This window comes from Acomys russatus, chromosome X (genome assembly GCF_903995435.1).
Source record: "Acomys russatus chromosome X, mAcoRus1.1, whole genome shotgun sequence".
Lineage (NCBI taxonomy): Eukaryota > Metazoa > Chordata > Mammalia > Rodentia > Muridae > Acomys > Acomys russatus.
This window is the reverse complement of record NC_067169.1, coordinates 93471580-93493491: the sequence shown is the minus strand read 5'-3', so window position 1 is coordinate 93493491 and position 21912 is coordinate 93471580. Positions and strand designations below refer to the sequence as shown.

At 40.4% G+C, this 21912-nt stretch overlaps 1 protein-coding gene across 1 annotated transcript; it reads right to left on the bottom strand.

Annotated features, from left to right (window-relative positions):
• Window positions 1-972: 972 nt before the first annotated feature.
• On the bottom strand, window positions 973-20888 carry Nkap (NFKB activating protein). Its single transcript, XM_051141343.1, has 9 exons — window positions 20416-20888; window positions 17091-17171; window positions 10211-10281; window positions 9890-10030; window positions 8268-8331; window positions 6460-6569; window positions 6298-6373; window positions 4999-5148; window positions 973-1636 (listed from the first exon to the last, which is right to left on the bottom strand). The coding sequence occupies exons 1-9, from the start codon at window positions 20793-20795 to the stop codon at window positions 1462-1464; spliced, it is 1248 nt and encodes a 415-aa protein (XP_050997300.1). The 5' UTR covers window positions 20796-20888; the 3' UTR covers window positions 973-1461.
• Between the last annotated feature and the right edge of the window lie 1024 nt (window positions 20889-21912).

Genomic DNA, 21912 nt, shown 5'->3' with positions numbered 1-21912 from the left:
AAACTATAGGCCTATTAGGCCGAGAAGTATAAACACAGTGAAATAAAGTCAAGTTCAAAGATCACAGATGTTCCTACATGCTACCTGCTGCTCAGGTCAGCAGCTGTGACTTAAAAACACAATGTCCAAGAACATATAGCAAACTTTCAAACAGTGACAAAGTGATAAATGTTTTCTACAAAGTTAAGGACATCAATAGCTATAAAAATGCTGAAGATCTTAATAATGTTTAAAATCCAAGAGCCAGGTGCAACGGCACACACCTCTAATCCTAGCACCTGGGAGGCAGAGGCAGAGGCAGAGGCAGAGGGATCTCTGTGAGTTCCTGGCCATCCAGGGCTACATAATGAGTCTGTCTCAAAAAAGAAATCTGATTACATAAAGGACAAAATTGAAAATGGTTGCTATTTTACTTTCATTATCACAAAACAGCTAATTAAAATACTGACTTATTATATTTTTGTATTAGCACTCTTGATACTCATTCTTTTAGATATTATTAAATATCAGCTTAGAAAGAAATAGCATTCTTATATTGGCATGACAACAGACTTCCCCAAATTACATTAGAAAACTCTTTTGCACTGCTGGGGCTGTAGCTCAGGGCCTCATGCCTGAGAAGCACATGTTCAAACTCAGAGTTATACCCTAGCCACTCGAACTGTTTTAAGTAATTTATTACTTAAAACTTGAATGCTCACTTTTTCTATTCCACGCATCTGTGAGTTAGCCATTTGGTTTGCTTGTCTTTAGAGCGGAGGTAGACTTAGCCTGAAATACATTTCTAGGACAGACTATAGAAACAAGTCAGTTTTCAAATTCCAGAGTTGCCTTTTACAACACCACCTTCATTTTGTTAACAGAAATAGCCTTCTACATGGCTTCTGTCAAGCCTATCTGTAACACATCCAAGACAACATATGAAATCCCCAAGTTCTTCTGGGGTAGGAGCAGACGGGTATTGAGTTAATAATACTCACACCAAACCAAGATGTGAGAGCTACATTTCTTACTCTGCTGCCACTTACTCTCTGTGCCACCTGCCTACCATAGCAGGATTTCATTCAGAATTTAGACTTTTGAACCAGAAAGTTAGGGTCCATCTAAAAAAGCCCGCAAATAACTTACTAGTGATACCATCAAGCATCTTTTATTGAGGGGCTGAAGAATGAAAACGAAGGCACAGAAGCATTGAGGAGCCTTACTTTCAGAGCACAATAGCCTCTTGGCTTGGCATGATGGCACACATCTGGAATCTCCACACATGGAAGGTGGAGGCAGGAGACCAAGAGTTCAGAGTCATCCTTGGCTACAAAGCTTGAGCCAACCTGGGCTACTGGAAACCGCACATCAAAAAATAACCCAAAACACAAACAAAACAATAACCTTTTTGTGTATGTGTCTAGAACCCACAGTTTCCTTTTTGATGTTGAAACGCCTGCTTGTAAAGTCAGAAAGCTCTCACTTGTCATCCTTCCCTTTTGTTTTTCTGTATACCATCTCTCGAAAACTGGCCAGGATCTTGTTCTCCCTCTTTCGTCTCTCTTCTTGGTTGAAGGATGCAAGGGCTCTCTTCTCATCAGCACTGTAGATCTGGTTCTCCTTCCGCAGTCGCACAGCCTCCATTCGCCGATGCCTGGAGACAATTTTGTTTTTTACTTAAATTTCTTACTAATAATTCTTATGGTATGTCCTTATCAATCCTTTCTTAATATAGACTCGTCTATTTAAAGGGTGACAATAGAAACTGCAGACGGGTTATCAAGTAACTATACATTTTATGTGTTGATGTTTTATCAACAATAGATATTATCATTAATTTGAAATACTAAAGATATAACTCTTTTTTCTTATTTGTAATAAACCAAAATAGGAAACATATTAAATGTTTTAGGTGATGGCTTGTTTCTTTGTTTTCTGTTTGTTTGTTTGTTTGTTTGTTTTGGACAAGGTTGCATTAAGAAGCTCAAGCTATATAGACCAAGCTGGCCTCGAATTCACACTGATCCACTTGCCTCTGTCTCCTGAGCACTGCAATTAAAGGCATGTGCCACCACATCCATAGCAGGACAGATGAAAGATTTATCTTAGTTAATCAAGTGGCAAATCAAGGTTCATTTCCTTGGAATCCAGAAGTGTTAAAATAAAGGAAAGGGTGATTCAGTCTAATAGATCAGTGAGATGCAGGGGCAGAGAAAAACAGTGTTGGATTCAAAAGGCCCATTATTTAGAAAGAAATATTAGTGACCTATTTGTGTATACATGCCCAACCCTAAATAGTCAGGTTAGGAAACATATCTATGAAGAAGAGAGAATCACTCCAGGTTAGTGTGAAGCTATCCAGGGTAAGATGGGAGAGTCGAGGAAATGGCACTATCTTAGAGTACAGTGAGTGTAACAGAAAGCAACACAAAATGATGCTCTAATGAACACCCACAGGCATATCTCTAATTCATGGGAAGGATTTTCTCTTGAGTTCCTTAGTGTAGTGTTGCTTAGCTATAAGGCATATGAGAGACCAACCTTCTAAGATAATGTCCCATTGTTTTTATAGTATACTAATCCTTTCAAATATTGGCTACTGTTGGAACTTTGAACTTTTTCCTATTCATGGGTACTCAACAATATTTTACTAAAGTCTTCATTTCCATTTCCAATGACAATGAATATCATTTAATTTATGCATAGGACATATGTATTCTTTTGATAAATGGCCCTTTCTATCATTTCCCCATTTTCTTTTATAGGTGCTTAAATAAATATGCTCATTACTCACTGTCAAAACTATAAATTGTGTGTATTCCATGAACCCTTTGTTTGTTTGTTTATTTGTTGTTGTTGTTGTTGTTTTGAGACAGGGTTTCTCTGTGTAGCCTTGGCTGTCCTGGACTCACTCTGTAGACCAGGCTGGCCTCAAACTCACAGCGATCCGCCTGCCTCTGCCTCCCGAGTGCTGGGATTAAAGGTGTGTGCCACCACTGCCCAGCTTCCATGAATCTTATCTGAGCCCAGAATTTTCACATTTTAATGTGTCTTTTGATGAACATGAATTCTTACGTTTGGCCTAGGCAACCTTTTGTTTTGTTTAGAAAACACATTTTTACCTGAAAGACATCCTCTCTGAAAGTACTTAACCTAGTGGCACTGCCTTTTACATACAATGATGAAGTGTTCTACATTTTTTTACCATATGAATGACGTTTTCCCTATTGCATTTCCTGAATACTTTTTTCTGCACAGATCTGACATGCTATACCTTTCATGTACCAAAATCTCATCCATGTAGATCCTTGGGCTCTGCATTTTATCTCACTGAATAATTAGGCTATTCTGTATGCTTCCTAAAGCCTGAAAGCCCCTTGAGTTCTCATCTCTTGTAGGTTACATATTATTTTCCTACTCTTCCTCAGAACTAAGATGGCTATCCTTACCCTTTTAGTCTTTTAACAAATAACTTTTAGAACAACTTTACTAAGTTTCATAAACTACCACGATTTTTATTGAAATTTTGTTGAATCTATAGACAAATTTAGAGATTGACTTTATAATATTGCTATCATAACTTTGAACATGGTATATCTCCATTATTATTTTTTACTGCTGCTGCTGCTGCTGCTGCTACTATTTTCGTTTTCCAAGACAGGGTTTGTCTGCTTAGCCTTGGCTGTCCTAGAACTCACTTTGTAGACCAGGCTGGCTTCAAACTCAGAGATTCACCTGTCTCTCAAGTGCTAGGATTAAAGACATGCACCACCACACCCAGCTAATTTTTTTTTTTATTTTATGTGTATGAGTGTTCTGTCTGTACATCATATATGTGTAGTGCCTGCAGATCCCCTGGGTTTGGAGATATAACCAGGTGGGGCTGGGAATTTAACCTGGGTCCTCTGAAAGGGTAGCTAGTGCAGCCAACACCCCGTTAATGTTTCTTAGTGTCTTATAGTCTGGAGATTCTTTTGTTAAGATTTGTAAATCACTCACATTCTCTGAATGTATTATAAATGTTTAATTACATCTAACATATGTAATCGTGCATTTTAATTATATTAATATATTAATGATGTTAAATTATACTTTCTGGCTGCCTACTGCTGTGATATAGAAACACAACTTGTTTTATAATGACTTTATATATAACCATTTGTTAAGACCCTGAAGAGTCTTTGAGACCTTTTATGTAAACAATCTTAATAACAAACATGGCTATGTAGAACCGCCTTATTGATCCTTACATCTTCAGTGATGTGTCCCTGTCATACTGTGTCACCCTTCAAAATGATGTTGGTTTCCAGACAACTAAGATTCTGAGGTACTTCAGAGGGTCAGCAAGTATTTGTTTCTGCTACCAATTCAAAAGAGTTAACTATTTTAATAGGTAGTTTGTAATCATTGTTCGTTTGGTTGATTTTTTTTGTAATCTTAAGGAATCCACAATTAAGTGTGATTTTAGTGCCCCTGCCCTTACTCTCCCTGACTAGTCAAGTATTTTCTGATTCTTCACGCTTTACTTCCTCATGCTGAATCTGACATCTTTCATGATCCTTAACTAATATTGAGTGCAGAAATTTGGGTCCTCTGAGAACTAGAGGCAAACTCAAAACACAAGAAAGATTATCTTATGAAAATGTTTTCCTTGTTACTGGAATCCCACATTCCTCTATGACAAATGCCAAACTTCACTATATTTACCAAAGGAAAGACATTTGTTCCAAAGTATGAGTAAGAAGTAAAACTGAAAACTATTTCTTAAAGTTGGAGATATTGTAGTGTTTGAGGCTAAGTTTTATATATAGTCGAAACTTGTTTGTTTTCTTCTAATGAAACCAGTACCGTGTATGTGTGTGTGTGTGTGTGTGTCTGTCTGTCTGTGTGTCTGTCTGTGTCTGTGTGTCCATTAGGAAATAGTCACTTAATGAAAACAGATCACCAAAGTCTAATCCTAGTAGTAATAAAGGAGAGGAGCTAGTCATGGAAAGTGACTCAGTGTGGAGAAAATACCTGCTACCGCTCATAACGTAACCCGAACATTCAAACGATGCGATCTCTTCACTTGTCAAGCCGATTTCACCTCTTCGTGGGATACGCTTTCCAGCTTTTACATACTCAGCCATAGCTGCACCTTCACCAGGTAACAGAGCGTGTCCATAGCTACAAAGTAATTCAGAAGTCACAAAAGGTCCATTAAACCAGCTGCATAGAAATGACAGCACAAAGTACTTCCCCTCAGACAGTAAGAAAAAATAACAGTGGTGAGCCCCAGTGTGCCTGATGTGAATTACTTAATTTTTATTAGACAACATTGTACTATGACCTGTATTACTAACCTAGAAATATACAAATATTTTGGAAGAACAAAAGAACTGATGCTCGTGAGTACAGATTCATACTTTATAATTGTGAAGGAATTCATCGGGTATTGCCACTTGTTCTTCCCTCAGCTCATTCTCTCTTAAAAAAAAAAAAAACCCAAATAAATGATATATCTCAAAATAACCTGTAACTACCAATAATGCCAAACAGTAAAATTTATCTTTCGCCTTTGATAAAAGAGATTTTAAAGAGTAGTTCAATGATGGTTTCTTGTATTCCTATTAAACTGGAAGCATGTAGCACAAAAGTAATCTCTATACTTAAATTTACATATGTATGACATTACAAGGTAAACGTAAGTAGTATGTTGTGGGGCTGCCAAGGGGACTCAGAGAGGAAAGGCATTTATTTACTGTCAAGCCTGATGACTTGCCTTGAATCCCCAGTACCCATATGGTGGAAGGAGAGAACCAATTCCTAAAAGTTGTCCTCTAACCTTCATGCCCTCCCTTGCCCCATGCGAAATAAATAAACTAATAAAAACCCAAAAATTCCACTGCATAAAAGAAACAATGTGCTATGAGGATTAAAGACAGACAGAAGTCACAACCCCTGGCAGAGAAGCATAAGCTGCTGCTTCTGGAAAGGGGCTTAAAGGACAGTTAAAGACCTTGTATTTAGTTTGTACAAACAGGTCTCTTGTAGCCCCGGTTGGCCTTGAGATCACAGCAGAGTCTATACTGACCTTGAACTCCTGATCTCCCTGCCTCCTCCTCCTCTTCCTCCCCCCAAATGCTGGGATCACAGGCAGAAGCACCACATGGAGCTAAAGAAAGAGCTGTAGATCCTGTACATAGACTGCTCCTGGCTGAGGGCATACCTCAGTGGCAGCCTGCTAACCTATGTGAGCACACTGAGCAGAAAACAAAGCCAATAATCTACAACAATGAAAACCACCAGACTCTGCAACTGTCCGCGGCTACTTACTTCAAAGGCTTATCGTCTTGGGAGGCAAGTGTTTTAGGAGCCTCTGGGCCGATGAGATCCGACGGTTCCTCTGCCTCTGTGTGAAATATATTCAGAAACAGTCACATCTTGACTAATCAGTTACTGTTCCATGTTTGGAGTTAGTCAATGACAAGAACTTACTTGATCGATCCTTCCATGGGTTCTCTAGAAACTCGTCTAGGGACTCTTTAGAGCTTGACTCACTGGAATCCTTCCTGTTCTTCTTAGACTTCTTTTTCTTGTATTTCTTCCTGCAGGGATGATAATTTAATACAGAGTAAGTATTCTCATGGTAAAAGGCATCTGCAGTTTTCCTTTTTTAAGAAAAAATTTTAAAGATTTATTTTATGTGCATTAGTGTTTCCCTGCATGTATATTTGTGTGAGCATGTCGGATCCCTGGAACTGGAGTTACGGACAGTCGTAAGATGCCAGGTGGGTGCTGAGAATGGAGCCAGCCAGTGCTCTTACACACTGAGCCATCTCTCCAGCCCCAGGCATTCTCAGTTTTGAAAAGAATGAAAAGACTGATAAAATTTATCTGAATTCTTATTCAAACTTTTCAATTCATTCTTCTCAGTTAACTTACAGTATTTTACTATTAACAAGAAATGACTAAAGGATCGAGGAAATACAATTATATAGAAAGAAAATAGAAATGAAATAGCTTAAAACTTTAACTCTCAGGCAGGAGGTGCTAGCTTATGCCTATAATCTTAGCACTTGGGAGCTAGAGGCAGGAGAATCAGGATCCTGTGCTATCCTATGCTATCCAGTGAGCTTGAGGCTAGCTTGTCTTCTGGCTCAAAAACAAACATCCAGTGGCTAGAGAGATGGTTTAACAGTTATGAGTGCTTGCTGCTCTTCCAGAGGACTAGAGTTTGTATCCCAGCACCCATATCAGGTGGCTCATAACCACCTGTTAAGTCCAGCTCCAGGGGATCTGGCCTCACCAGGTATGTATGTACAAGGCACATGCATAGATGCATACATACACTTAAATGACAATACATCTTTAAAACAAAGTAGAACAAGCCCCAATTTTTAAAAATCCCATAATGCCGGAAGCGGTGGTGCACACCTTTAATCCCAGCACTTGGGAGGCAGAGGCAGGCAGATCACTGTGAGTTAGAGGCCAGCCAGGTCTACAAAGAGAGTTCAGGACAGCCAAGATAACACAGAGAAACTCTGTCTCAAAAAAACAAAACAAACAAACACACAAAAAAATCCCACAAAAAAAATCCCACAAAAACCAAAAACAAGTTCTCACCAATGTGAGCATTAATAAAAAATTTCAGTAAAATGGGTTAAAATACATAGCAGCATTTACAGGAAACTATCACTGTTTTAAAATCGCAGTGACATAATGAGTCTAGACGATGACCAGCGGTGTTTGTTAATATGACAAAAAGAGACATTAGCTGACTACTGATGACAGCACACAGCACCACCTAGAACCTTGCCAACCTCAAGAAGCCTCTCTCCAGGAACTAGAGAAGACTGACAAGCATGCTAACTCACTCTGTGGAACCACTATCATTTAAGGCCATTATTTGCATTTTGATTTGAATAAACTATAGGGGGAAAAACTGTAGAGAACTGAGTGGTATATTCTTATGCACAATAAAAGGCTTTGTTTTGGTTTGGGTTTTTGAGACAGGGTTTCTCTGTGTAGCCTTGCCGGTCCTCAAATCTCACTGTAAACCAGGCTGGCCTCAAGCTCACAGAGATTCACCTGCCTCTGCCTCCCAAGTGTTACTGTTCTTGGTTGGTTGGTTGTTGAGTTATTTATGAAAGGAATGAGAGCTCCAATTAGCTCCAAAATCAGAGGGTGGCAGGGACTACCCACGAAAGCGTAATTGCTCAGACTGTGGATATATATGGTGGATCATAATACTACATAAACTTGAATACTTTTTAAACTATTTCATTAAAATGAAAAAAACCGACACTCTCCGTTTCTTCTTCTTTTCTTTTTTCTTAGATTTCTTTGCTCTTCTTTTTGTATCTTCATCTGCAAATTAAAGCACAGTATTATTGAAAAAATTTTGAAGTTCAAAATTGTTTTTAAAATTGTATTTAAAAGATAAAGACTTTATTATTACAAATACTCATTTTTGTTAGGGAAAAATTAATTCATTTAACATTTATTGAAACTTACGAGGAGTAGTAGTCAAAGAAATTAAAGTCATGAACTAGCAAGATAGTTCAGTGGGTAAAAGCATATACTGTAAAACCTCATGACTTGAGTTTAAACCCTAGAATTAATATGCTACGAAGATAACCGATTCCTATAAACTGTCTTTTGATCTCTACACATGGCTGTTGCATGTATGAATGCACACACACAAACACATGCAATAAATAAGTATAAGTAATTAAAGTCACACTAGGTATTAATAATATAGGGAATTTCTATTAATTTATTCATTGAGTTAATACCCTGGTTAAGTAGGAAAATGTCTCATTTCAAAGAGGTACATATAGAAATATTTAGCCAAGGAATGAAGACTTAACTTACTTTGAATAACTCAACAATTCACCTCACTTTAAGCAAAAATGTCAACATGCTAAAAAAATAAAAAAAAATAAAAAAAACATTATTACCTTTTCTTTCCTGAAATTGTTAAAGTTTCATAGTGAGAAAAAACAAAAACAAAAAGAAACAACTATGTGTGGGTGTGATAGAAGACGACAATGTTTTCCGGAATCTCAGGGGAATAGAGGTGAGAAATCATAATGAAATATGTATAATCTGGCTGACGGGTGCTCTGAGGATCCAGAGGAGTCTTAAGACCAGCCAGCCAGGCACTGGCAAGATGGCTCAGTAGGTAAGAGTGCACATTGCTGGGCTTGAGGACCTAAGTTCAATCCCGAGGATCCTAAGACCCTCATGGTAGAAGGAGAGAAACTTCAACTCCTCCAATTTAATCTCTGACTTCCATGCATATACCTATTGTGGTATGCACATCCACATACATGCACGCATATACACAAAATAAATGAATAAAATGTAATTTAAAACATGACTGATTCGGGAAGCTAACCGAGGAATGGTTGACTTGGAAGCAGTGTCTCTTAAGCTAGTTGTTTTTGAAATCAGCTTATGATAAAAGTACCCTACGGCCATTGCTGTACTGAGTAAGCCAAGGTGGACACAGGGAGTGACTGGCTCTGAGGGCAGAGGGCCTGCTGTACCCTGTGGCACATACTTAACCACAGAAAATTAAGTAAATATGAAAAACTGGAATATAATCAGAAAACTAACATGGTCATAGTTATGGTTATTAGCCAACAAATTTTTAGAAAGCTGAGGAGCTAGAGAGATGGCTCAGCAGTTAAGAGCACTGGCTGCTCTCCCAGAGGATGGGGTTTGATTCCCAGCCCTCACATGGTGGCTCGCAACTGTCTGTAACTCCAATTCCAGGAGAGCTGGCACTCTCTTCTGGTCTCCACGGGCAGCAAGAATACGCAGGGTGCACAGGCATGCTTGCAGGCAAAACACCCATGCACCTAACACTTTAACAACTAAGCTACGCTCTAGGATTTGCAGAATGATATGGCTTTCTTACCACTGGAGTCTGTTTCCGACTCAGAGTCACTGTCGCTATCCTCAGAATACTTCTTATGCTTTCTTTTCGATGACTTTTTCTTTCTCTTTTTCTTGGATCTTTCTTTTGAATGACTAGATTTCCTTTTCTTCTTCTTTTCATCTGTTGTAAGTACAAAAGACAAGTTAACTTCTCAAGTATTTCTGACCATCTTACTATATTTGAATCACTGAAAGGAATAGCTATTTGTTAGTTTGAGTAAAAGCAAGTCTAATGGTGAAGTCTTTATAAATGTACTTTTTAAATTTATGAATTAGTAAGTTTCTTAGTTTTCAAAATTACCTTCTGAACTAGACGCTGAAGTAGTGCTTTTCTTTGGTTCTTCATCCTCTACTGGTGTGTGTTCATCAGAGCTGAATTAGAGAAAATAGTTGTAAGAAATATGGACCATAAAATATTAAAATATGAACTTAAATTTTTCAGTAATAGCACTAATTGCCTAGGAATCTTTAAAGACAAGCATTTTAAAAATCTTTATTATTATTATTATTATTACTAGTACTATTATTATACTATTGAAAATCTTATTACTTTTATCATCATCATCATTACATTTTAACTTGTGTGTATAGGCATTTTGTCTACATGTATGACTGTGTTTATGTTTTCAGAAGAATCTCACAAGGTAAAAGTTGAGAAATAGAAAACATCAATGTTTCTACATACATGAAACATACATGAAAGTTGAAGGAAGAGTTAGTGATTTTATTATTATTTTGTGGCTATAGGATCAAACCCAGGCCTCAAAAATGTTCGGCAACTGCTTTATACCTCAGTTGCATCTTAGCACCATAATTTTATTCTAAGTAGGTGAAGGATACATGCTAGAACAGCTCCCATCCTCCCAGACCTTAACAGACTCCAGAATGTGCAACACAAATTCTGAAAGTAAGTTTTTTGTTTTAGGGTTTAAATTTTTTTCATTTAATTTGTTTAGTGTATGTGTGTGTACGTGTACACAGTACTGTAGAGGTCAGAGAACAATTTTCAGGATTTACTTCCTTCCACCCTATGTGGGTCCCATGGATCAAACTGAAGTTGACAGAATTGGCAGCAAGCACCTTTACCTCCTGAAACATCTCACTGGCCTGGATAGTTTTCTTTTGAGACAGGGTCTCCAGCCTATGCTGGGGTTGAACTCTGCCTTTCACTTTTGACCCTCCTGTCTCTGCCTCTTCAGTTCTGGGATTATAAATCATATACTGGCTTATTTGGTGCTAGAGGACAAACCTACAGTCCTAGGCACTCTAGACAAGCACTTTACCAGCTCTTATTAGCACAGGGCCTGAGCTTGACTCCCAGCATCCATGCTAGGTGGCTGATAAGCACTTAGAATTCTGGCTCCAAGGAAATTTGATGCCCCTGACCTCTAGGGGCACCACCACCTAGATGGGAATACCCATGGAAACCCACACAATATACATAATTAAAATAATAAAAAGAGCCAGACGTGGTGGTGCACACCTTTAATCTCAGTACTCAAGAGGCAGATGTAGGCAGATTTCTGTGAACTTGAGTCCAACCCACAACTCACAATGAATTTCAGACCAGCCAGCGCCACATAGTGAGACGTTGTTAAAATAGTAAATATAAATTTTAAAAAATTCTTTGGGACAGACTTTGAAAAATTAAAAGGCAGCCGGGTGTGGTGGCACATGCATGTAATCCCAGCATTCTGGGAGGCAGTGGCAGGCAGATCTCTAAGTTTGAAGCCAACCTGGTCTATAAAAGTGAGTCCAGGACACCTAAAGCTACACAGAGAAACCTTGTCTCCAAAAACCAAAAAATAAAATAAAACTAAAATGCTTTGGTGGTACCAAAGAAGAGTTCTCATATTATGTCACCTTTTCCTTTGAAGTTTTGAAGTTCATACATGGAATATTTTAGGTATTATCTACCAAAATATTTTTTCATTTCTTTTAACTCTTATTTGATAAGTTCAAGTATCTATCTAAAGAACGAGTTTCAGGGGCTGGAGATGGCTCAGAGGTTAAGAGCACTGACTGCTCTTCCAGAGGTCCTGAGTTCAATTCCCAGCAACCACATGGTGGCTCACAACCATCTATAATGAGACCTGGTGCCCTCTTCTGGACTGCAGGTGTACATGCAGGCAGGACATTGTATACATAATAAATAAATCTTAAAAAAAAAAAAAAAAAGAACGAGTTTCAGAGAATACTGCTTTATCACTCTGACACAAATTATAGGTTTCTTGTTAAGCACACTGCCTCAATACACCTTAAAAAACAAGAATGAGGGGCTGGAGAGTTGGCTCAGAGGTTAAGAGCACTGGCTGCTCTTCCAGAGGTCCTGAGTTCAATTCCCAGCACATGGTGGTTCACAACCATCTATCATGAGATCTCGTGCTCTCTTCTGGCCTGCAGGTGTACATGCAGGCAGAATATTGTATACACAATAAATAAATTAACCTTTAAAAAATATCCAAGAGTGGAGCTGGCCATGGTAGCATATGCCTTTAATCCTCACTGGTGGATCTTTAAGTTTGAAGACAGCATGAGCTACAGAGTGAGCTGAGTTCTAAGACAGTCAAGGCTACACAGAGAAACCTGAGTAGTGGCAAAGAAAAAAATAAATATGGCTCCCAGCCCTCGGGAGGCAGAGGCAGGCAGATCACTGTAAGTTAGAGGCCAGCCTGCTCTACAAAGTGAGTGAGGACAGCCAGGGCAACACAGAGAAACCCTGTCTCGAAAAACCAAAAAACTAACTAACTAACTAACTAAATAAATAAATAAATATGGCGACCAGCAAGTGAAATGTGCTTGCTGTCAAGCCTGATGAATTGAGTTTGATTCTTTGGATCTATACTATGAAGGGAGAGAACAACTCCCTCCTGCATGCTATGGCACACACAACCCTCGTGCTATAAAATATTCAAAGCATTTAAAAAGTAATTAAGTATGGAGTAAAAGAAAAGCACTAGCCCTTCAGGGTATTAGATATAGGGAACTTTTTTTTTTTTTTTTAGACAGGCTTTCTCTGTGTAGCCCTGGCTGTCCTGGACTCCTCTTTGTAGACCAGGCTGGCCTCAAACTCACAGAAATCCACCTGCCTTTGCCTCCTGAGTGCTGGGATTAAAGATGTGCACCACCACTGTCCAGCAGGAAACATTTTTTAAACGTCAGTGTATTAATTTTAAAACTCTTGTTGACCTTAATGTAGACTTGAGACTCTGAAACTATAAGACAGATATAAATAAACGGAATGAAGAGGTAGCCCAGTGGCTAAGTGTGTTGGCTGCTCCTGCAGAGGACCTGGGTTCAGTTCCTAGCACCCACATGGCAGCTCACAACCATCTCCGACTCCAGTTTCAGGGGACCGAATGCTCTCTCCTGACCTTTACAGGCACTTATACACAATGTAGGCAAGACACTTATTAAATAAAATAAGCATTTTTTTCAAAAGCTTTTGGCATAGGCAAGAACATTCTGACACGGATGCCAGTTGTTCACTAAATAAGCCCCCAGATCAATGGCTGAGATCTTGTAAGATTAATTCTTTGTACAGCAAAGAGAAGCATGTGAGTGAAATTGGCAAGAGGGATACTGTTAGGGGTTGGTCTGATGTATTTTGATGCTAATTAACAAAAAGCCATCACCTGGGCAGGGCAAATGAGATAGGTGTGGCTAAGGTTCCTGCGCTCGGAGAGACAGAGAGAATCTTGGGAAGAGGAGAGAGGAGAGTAGAAGGGAGAAGAAGGAGGTTGTGCCATCATGGGTTAGGTGGAAGAGAAGCAAATGGCTGGCCCAGATGAAGAACATTAGCAAGTATATGAGATTATGGATGGGAGGTAGCTTGACAGAAATTATTAGAAGCAGATGCCATGGAATTGAAGCAGGTATCCCATACCTGCCCCACTATGGGAAGTCGTTTAGAGGAGTAATGTCTGCCCTGCCCCAGGTTAACTAAGGCTATTTTAAAATATAACAAGTGTCTGGGTCTTGATTGATTGCTAGTGGGTTATACTGCCATAATAATAATTATAGACCAGATAATAAACAATTATTAGGTCACACAGATAGTTTAAAAACAACAGGATACCAAGAAGGTAAAAGAAACACAAAAAACTAAACAAGAAATCAACACAGGGCTGGAGAGATGGCTCAGAGTTTAATGGCACTGTCTGTTCTTCCAAAGGTCCTGAGTTCAATTCTCAGCAACCACATGGTGGCTCACAACCATCTATAATGTGATCTCAGTCCTCTTCTGGTGTGCAGGCACACATAGGAGCAGAATACTGTATAAATAACAAATAAATATTAAAAAAAGAAATCAACACAATAGATGGACAGGTCTCAAAAAATAAAATACAAATGGCCAATAAACACACAAAAAAATGGTCAATCTCACTATCCATCAGGGAACGCAAATGAAAACTACACAGAGAATCCATCTTAGCCCACAGTCGTTAAGAAAGCAACTAAGTCATTAAGAAAGCAACTAAGCACAAATGCTGTTGAGGCTGCAGAGAACAGGGAGCCTTACATGCTGCCAGTGGCAATGGCAACTGATTCAGCTTCTGTGACAATCAGTGTGAGCTTTCTCAAAAACCAAAAACTAGGGCTGGAGAGATAGATGGCTCAGAGGTTAAGAGCACTGAGTGTTCTTCCAGAGGAGCTGAGTTCAATTTCCGGCAACCACATGGTGGCTCACAACCATCTATAATGAGACCTGGTGCCCTCTTCTGGACTGCAGGTGTATAATGGACAGAGTAATGTGTACATAATAATAAATAAAAATCTTTAAAAAAAAACAAACAAACAAAAACTAGATCCTCCACAGGATCTAGCTGGAGCACTCCTGGGCATCTGCCTGAAGGACAACAAGTCATCACAACACACGGTCACACACACAGCAAATGGAAACTGCAGCACTATTCACAGTAGCTTAGCTATGGACTCAAACTTGGTATCCAACAACAGAGGAATAGGTTTTTTTTAAAAGATTTATTTATTTATTATTATATATACAGTGTTCTGCTTGCATGTACACCCACAGGCCAGAAGAGGGCATCACATCACATTACAGATAGTTGTGAACCACCATGTGGTTGTTGGGAATTGAACTCAGGACCTTTGGAAGAGCAGGTAGTGCTCTTAACCACTGAACAATCTCTCCAGCCCAGGAATAGGTTTTTAAATGTAGGCTGCGTTCAGCCAAAAGAAGACCAGAGTTACATCATGTACAGGAAAACTAGTGCAATAGGAGCAAATTAGGCCAGTCTCAGAAACACCAATTTCATGTTTTATCCAATTTGTGGTTCCCAGACTGCATATAGTCACATAAAATCATGGATATAAAAAAAAAATCATGGATGTATATACAAAATGAAGAAGAAATTAAACTGTTTAGGGGAACAAAAGGAAAACACGGAGTGGGGATAATGGGCAATAAACAATGTTGTATCTATATGAACTGTTTTTAATTAGGGTCTCGGGAGGTAGCTCAATTGAGCAAATGTTTCCCAACACCCACAGAAAAATGATGCAAGGGTGGCACTCACCTGGAAGTCCAGCACTGGGGAGGCAAGACAGGAGGCTCTCTAGGGCTCTGCTGGTTACCCAGTGCATCAGATCAGCACTAGGTTCATTAAGAAATTCTGTCTCAGGCGGGCAGTGGTGGTGCACACCTTTCATCCCAGCACTAGGGAGGCAGAGGCAGGTGGGTCGCTGTGAGTTCGAAGCCAGCCTGGTCTACAAAGTGAGTCCAGGGCAGCCAAGGCTACACAGAGAGACCCTGACTCGAAAAACCAAAACAAAAAGAAAAAAGAAAAGCTAGAAAGAAATTCTGTCTCAAACAATAAGGTGCTGGACTGGCAAGATGCCTTAGCAGATAGGGGCACTTGATGCCTACCCTAACAACCTGAATTATATCTCCTGGAACTCACATGGCAGAAGAAGAAAACCAACCCCTTCAAGTTGTGACCTCCACATGTGGTACTTGATATTCCCTCCCCCCCCACACACACACAAATTAAAAATAAATAAATGTAAATTTAAAAATAGGGTAGAGAAGAGATCACAGAAAATCTGACTTCAAATTCTGGCTCCATGTACACATAATCACTGACATACACTCATGTTTTAAGGCTTTTGAGTGTCTATTTCTCCCATCTGACTAGCCAACCCATTTCCATCCTCAGGAGTGCCTTCTTTCTTAGTTAAATGCCTCTATTTTTATCACTTTAAAAAAAGTGGTGGTGGTGGTAGTGGTGCGCGCCTTTAATCCCAGCACTCGGGAGGCAGAGGCAGGTGGATCGCCGAGAGTTAGAGGCCAGCCTGGTCTACAAAGTGAGTCCAGGACAGCCAGGACTACACAGAGAAACCCTGTCTCAAAAAAAAGTAGAACTCTTTGTTATGCTAACACCTAGCAGTTTGATAGTGGGGTAGTTGAAAAAATGAAAAATAATAATATATTATTTTTAATAATGAATCTTTCTGAGTAGGAAATTAGCGCTTTTTGAGTTATAAAGAGCAATTAAGCTGGGCATGGTGATCTATGCCAATAATTCCAGTATTTAGGAGCTAAGGCACAGTGGGTTCCAGACAGCCTGGATTACAGAATGAGACTATGTCTCAAAACAAACAACCCCACAATGAATGTGCTAAAATCTACTAGCAGTATCTATAATCACTACCCATGCTCCAGGATTCCTTTTTACGTATAAGGGGTAAAATAACATAAATCATAAGAAAGCAAAAAAATCTGATAAGTACTTGAAGCTCTTCACTTAAAAACTTGGCAGTAGAAGTCAGGCGTGAGCGCACACCTTTAATCCCAGCACTTGGGAGGCAGAAGCAGGTGGATCACTATGAGTTCAAGGGCATCCTGGTCTACAAAGTGAGTCCAGGACAGCCAAGGCGACATAGAGAAACCCTGTCTTGAAAACCTAAAAAAAAAAAAAAAATTGCCAGCAGGGCTGGCGAGATGACTCAGTAGGTAAAGGTGCTTGCTGCTAAGCCTGCCGACCTGAGTTCAATCCCTGGGACTCACATGGTGGAAGGAGAGAACCGACTCCTTCAAGTTGTCCTCTGACCTCCTGTGCACATACACACATGTACAAATAAATAAAATGTAAGAACATATAATTGAAAATTTTTTGACTGCAGACCAGGATTTAAACAAATGCTGTTAACATACTTACTCTGGTTCAGGATTCTTTGGAGAAAGTCCCCAAACCTCAGGAGCTCCCAATTCTCCAATCCTCTCTCTTTCACTTAATCTCCTAAAAGAGATAAATACTTCAATTATAACTCAATCGATGAACTGTTGTTTCCTAAACATCTCTTAACAGGAGTCAAGTCTTCCAGTATTATTTTCCCATTTGTCTTTTGAGACAGGATCTTACCATGTTGCCTAAGCTGGCCTTTAACTCCTGGGCTCGGGTGATCCAGCCTTCTAAGTAGCTGGAGCTACAGTAACACCTGGACTTAGCTATATGTTTAAAAAAGTAATAAAAACTTGGTTTAAGCTGGGCGTGGTTGCACACGCCTTTAATCCCAGCACTCTGAGTTTGAGGCCAGCCTGGTCTACAGAGAGAGTTCCAGGACAGCCAGGGCTACACAGAGAAACCCTGTCTAAGGGTGGGCGCAGACAACTTGGTTTAAATAAAAGCTCATTAGGTAGGATTTGATGTTCTGACACTGTCATCAACTGGTACAAACCATAGAGTGCCTCAGTGTCAGAGACAGTAGCTGGGCAGCCTGTCTAGGCCATCCCTTTTACTGAATGTGTGGGGCAGCCTCTAAATGTGCCCGCCCATTTAACTGTAAAGTTTTATATTTAAAAATAAATCCATTTGTTTATGTATGTGTATAAAGGTAGGAAAATCTTGATTTGAAAACCTTCAGTTTTCAGGAACCTAAGAATTAGTGAAGAAGATAAAGATGAAATGAAAACAAAGGGGATTCTAGAAAGGAAGAAATTTTTATTTGACAAAAATTTTTCTTTAAAAAAAAAAAAACGCTCTCATGCTATGTAAGGTTTATTACCAGTTTTCTCTACTCTTAAGTGGGGGAGGGGGCACTTTTCTCATTTTATGTATGTAACTAATTCTGTTTTTACATTTACTACTACTCATAAACTCAAAATAAAAACAAACTCTGGGCTGGAAAGATGGCCTAGTGGTTAAGAGCACTTGCAGAGGACTGGAGTTTGGTTCCCAGCATCCAAGTCAGCTGGCTCTCAGCTGCTTGAAATTCCAGCTCCAGGAGATCTGATGCTTCTGGGCAGCCAAGGCATCTACACTCGCATGTAGGTATCCATACAAAGACACACATGCACACACATAATTAAAATATATAATAAAAATAACACCAGTGTGATAGTGGATGCCTTCAGTCCAAGCACTTGGAAGGCAAAAGCAGGCGGATCTGTGTTTGAGGCCAGCTTCGAGTTCCAAGACAGCCAGAGAGAGAGAGAAAAGGGGGGGGGGACATTGTCTCAATAAATAAAAATAATTCTTTGAAGAAAAAATAAGCTTGAATCCCTTGCAGTTTAGTGGCTTGTGACTTGTTTTTTAAAAATCATTACAAGACACATACAATTGGCTTGATTTTCTTTTCTTCTTTGATCATTTGAAAAGGGTATTTATAACTACAGAGAGGCAGACTTGGAGGGTTTTTTATTTGGTAAAACAGATAATTTTTAAAAAGGGATATACATTTGTTTCTAAGTGCTAGGGGAAGGAATGCCTGCCCAGCCACAAAGAACACAAAAGTCTCATAGCTAGTGCTCCTGCAATATGTTGAAATGTCTCATCTTAAAACATGTGGCCTACTACTGTGCCTAAGACATAATGTTTGACAGACCCAATAAACTTCATATCATCTAAAAGTACAAATGCAAATCTCATCCAAGCATTTATAACATTCCCGGGAATCCTTTCGCCTCTTTTTGAGACTGGATCTCATGTAGCAGAGTCTGGTGTAGCCATCAACACCTCGTGGTTCTGACTCCTTCTCAAGGGCTGAGATTAGAAACATGATCCTGGCTCACCATTTGCTTTTCAACAGGCACACTCCATGGGTACCACAGCATGCTGAACAATTTAAATTGGATAGGCAAGTCTCTTAACAATTCAGAACTGTCTTACTGTTTCTGTTTCCACGCACTTGTGGAAGTTACTACAACCGTAAAAGCCTCGTTACTAATTTCCTCTCCCCTCTCTGGGCTGCTGATCCAACTCAGGGCCTCCTGTTTGCTAGGCAAGCACTCTTCCACCGAGTTAAAAAGTCCAGCGTCAAGCTGGGCGTGGTGGTGCACGCCTTTAATCCCAGCACTCAGGAGGCAGAGGCAGGCGGATCGCTGTGAGTTCGAGGCCAGCCTGGTCTTCAAAGCGAGTCCGGGACAGCCAAGGCTACACAGAGAAACCCTGTCTCGAAAAACCAAAATAAAAAGTCCAGCGTCTACTCCTTTCTAGTGCGAAGCGAGGCTCAGAGAGGTCTAACTTGCCCAAGCATACCCTGCTTCATGGCAAACAAAGCCATCAAACTCAGGCAGAGTGTGTCTGAAGCCTGCTTTTTTTTATTATTATGCTTTATTTCATCCCCTGCTGGAAGGAAAAAACATTCTCAAATGTTGGGAAATTAACTTGCCCCCTCCAATACTTGAAATTTTAGCATTTTTGAACACATGGCACAGTACCTAAGACATAATGTTTAACAAACATAATAAACTTCATACATATGAGCTGCTATGACAAACACAGCACTAGAAGCCTCTCTCAGGGTCTCACTCTACCTCAGGCTGACTTTGAATTTACTCTGTAGTCCAACTGTGACAATCCTACCTCGGTTTTCTGAACCCTAGGATCACAGGAGTGAGTCGTCATGGCCAGCTTTTTAAAGTTTTGGGGTTTTGTTTTTTTGTTTGTTTGTTTGTTTTTGAGACACGGTCTCCTGTAGACCAGGCTGGCCTTAAATTTGCTATGCAGATGAGAACCACACTGTTCTGACTTCCCTCACCCTCACTGCGGTTGAAACTAAAGGTCTGTGGGTCCTTTCTCACATCCAATACAGACCCTTAATTCCAATCCTTCTCAATTCCTTGCCAAACTTTCCCAATATTTCAAACATGTCTATGTCTTCGTGCAACAAGCAACGGTTGCACACCTACCAAGAGACAGGCGCTATTAAATCTGTGATCAATAAAATAGGATCTCTACATTCCAAAAGTTCGATTTAATGAAGAATAAAGACAGGCGCACAGATAATGGCACAACCAAGGAAATGTAATGACAGCGTTGAGCCTCTTAGCGAGATCCGACAGCAAGCCAGGAAAAGAGAAAACCAGGGCACTTTATGAAGGAGTCAGAAAAGGATAAATTAAAAGGTCGTGAGGGTGGACTAGAAAGGGGGACGAAAAAGGCGCGAGGCAGGCGAGAAGCGAAATACAAACAGTGAACGACAAGCCCGACCACTCAAAGGCAGGCGGACTCGTCCAAGAGAGGGTGCGGCGATCTCACTCACTTCTGCCGGAGACTCTCCTCCCTCTCCTTGTCCAGGAGGCTGGGCCATGGTTTGTCGCCCCCATAGGGACGCGAGTAGCCGCCATAATAGGCGGACGAGGATGCTGAAGCGAAAGGGGCACTCCGCTGTGCAGAGGGTCGCTCTCGAGAACGCGATCGAGAGCGGGAGCGGTACGATTGGTTTCGAGAGCTTTGGCTGAAGCCACTCAGCGAATGGCTGAGGCCATTCCGGTCAGCAAGCCGAGAACAAGAGCGCGAACGAGACCGGCGACCTCGTGGGGAGCGGGAATATTTGCTGGGTTTAGGGCTCCTCGATGAACTGCGACGTTTTCCTCCGGAAGCCTCCCGATCAGGGCTACGCGAGCCCGACACAGGAGCCATGGTAGTGGGAGCCGAAACCACCAAGGGGCCGCTCTCGCGACCCTCAAAGGGTCTCAGATACCTGGGGTCCGAGAGCTTGCAGCTTTTCCCAAACCAGGAAAAAAAAAAAAAACCGCTTGGAAACAGTTCCGGGTACGTCTGTAAACTCCTTCCCCAGGACCCAGGCGTCTTGCCGCCAACAGGAAGAGATGTGGGTATCAGTGTATAGAAGCCGTCCAGGAAACTGGGGACAATGCTCCCATCCAGTTCCTAGTTAGATTTCTGAAATCTAAACTGCACAAGCTACCTAAAGAAAAGCTACTAAAGCCGGGCGTGGTGGCGCACGCCTTTAATCCCAGCACCCGGAAGGCAGAGGCAGGAGGATCTTTGTGAGTTCGAGGCCAGTGAGTCCAGGGCATCAAAGGATATACAGAGAAACTCTATCTCAGAAAACCAAAAAAAAAAAAAAAGTACTATTTTAAGTGAAAGAGCATCCAAATGCTAATTTTAATTTGGTTTTTAAAATGTTTGAAACTGAAATACAGTTACATCATTTCCCCTTCCCTTTTCCCTCTAATCCTCCCCGTATGTCTCCCCTTGCTTTTTCTTAAATGTATAGCCTCTTTTCCTCACTGTCTCTGTCTCTGTCCCTCTGTCTCTGTCTCTGTCTCTCTCTGTCTCTCTGTCTCTCTCTCTCTCTCTCTCTCTCTGTTGGGGGGGGGAGGTATTGGGTTTTTTGTTTTGTTTTGTTGGTTGGTTTTGTTTGTTTTGGGGGCGGGGCAAGGTTTCTCTATGTAGCCTTGGCTGTAGACCAGGCTGGCTTTGAATTCACAGACATCTCCCTGCCTCTGCTTCCAGCCTCTTTTCCTTTAATTATTGTTACATGTATATGTAAATATAACTATTGTGAGATATTCACTAGAAAAGACTGCTCAGACATAGGCTTTAGCCAATAGAAAACCTTTATTAGCTGGGCAGTGACTACAGTGAGTGGGTGATTGGGGTGATTAGTGCCAGCTTTTCTCAGGGAGAGCTTTTAAGCACACACACAAACCATGTCTTGCGATGACATACTTTAGTTAACAAGAACAGTTAGCCAGAAGTGGAGCTACAGGAGCCAAAAGGCAAGGTTAGTACA

Coding starts and splice junctions, on each gene's coding strand:
- Nkap (XM_051141343.1), bottom strand. CDS start 20,795: ATGGCTCCTGTGTCGGGCTCGCGTAGCCCTGATCGGGAGGCTTCCGGA. Junction 17,172..20,415: donor GAGGAGAGTCTCCGGCAGAA/GTGAGTGAGATC, acceptor TATCTCTTTTAG/GAGATTAAGTGAAAGAGAGA. Junction 6,570..8,267: donor AAGAAGAAGAAACGGAGAGT/GTCGGTTTTTTT, acceptor TCATCCCTGCAG/GAAGAAATACAAGAAAAAGA.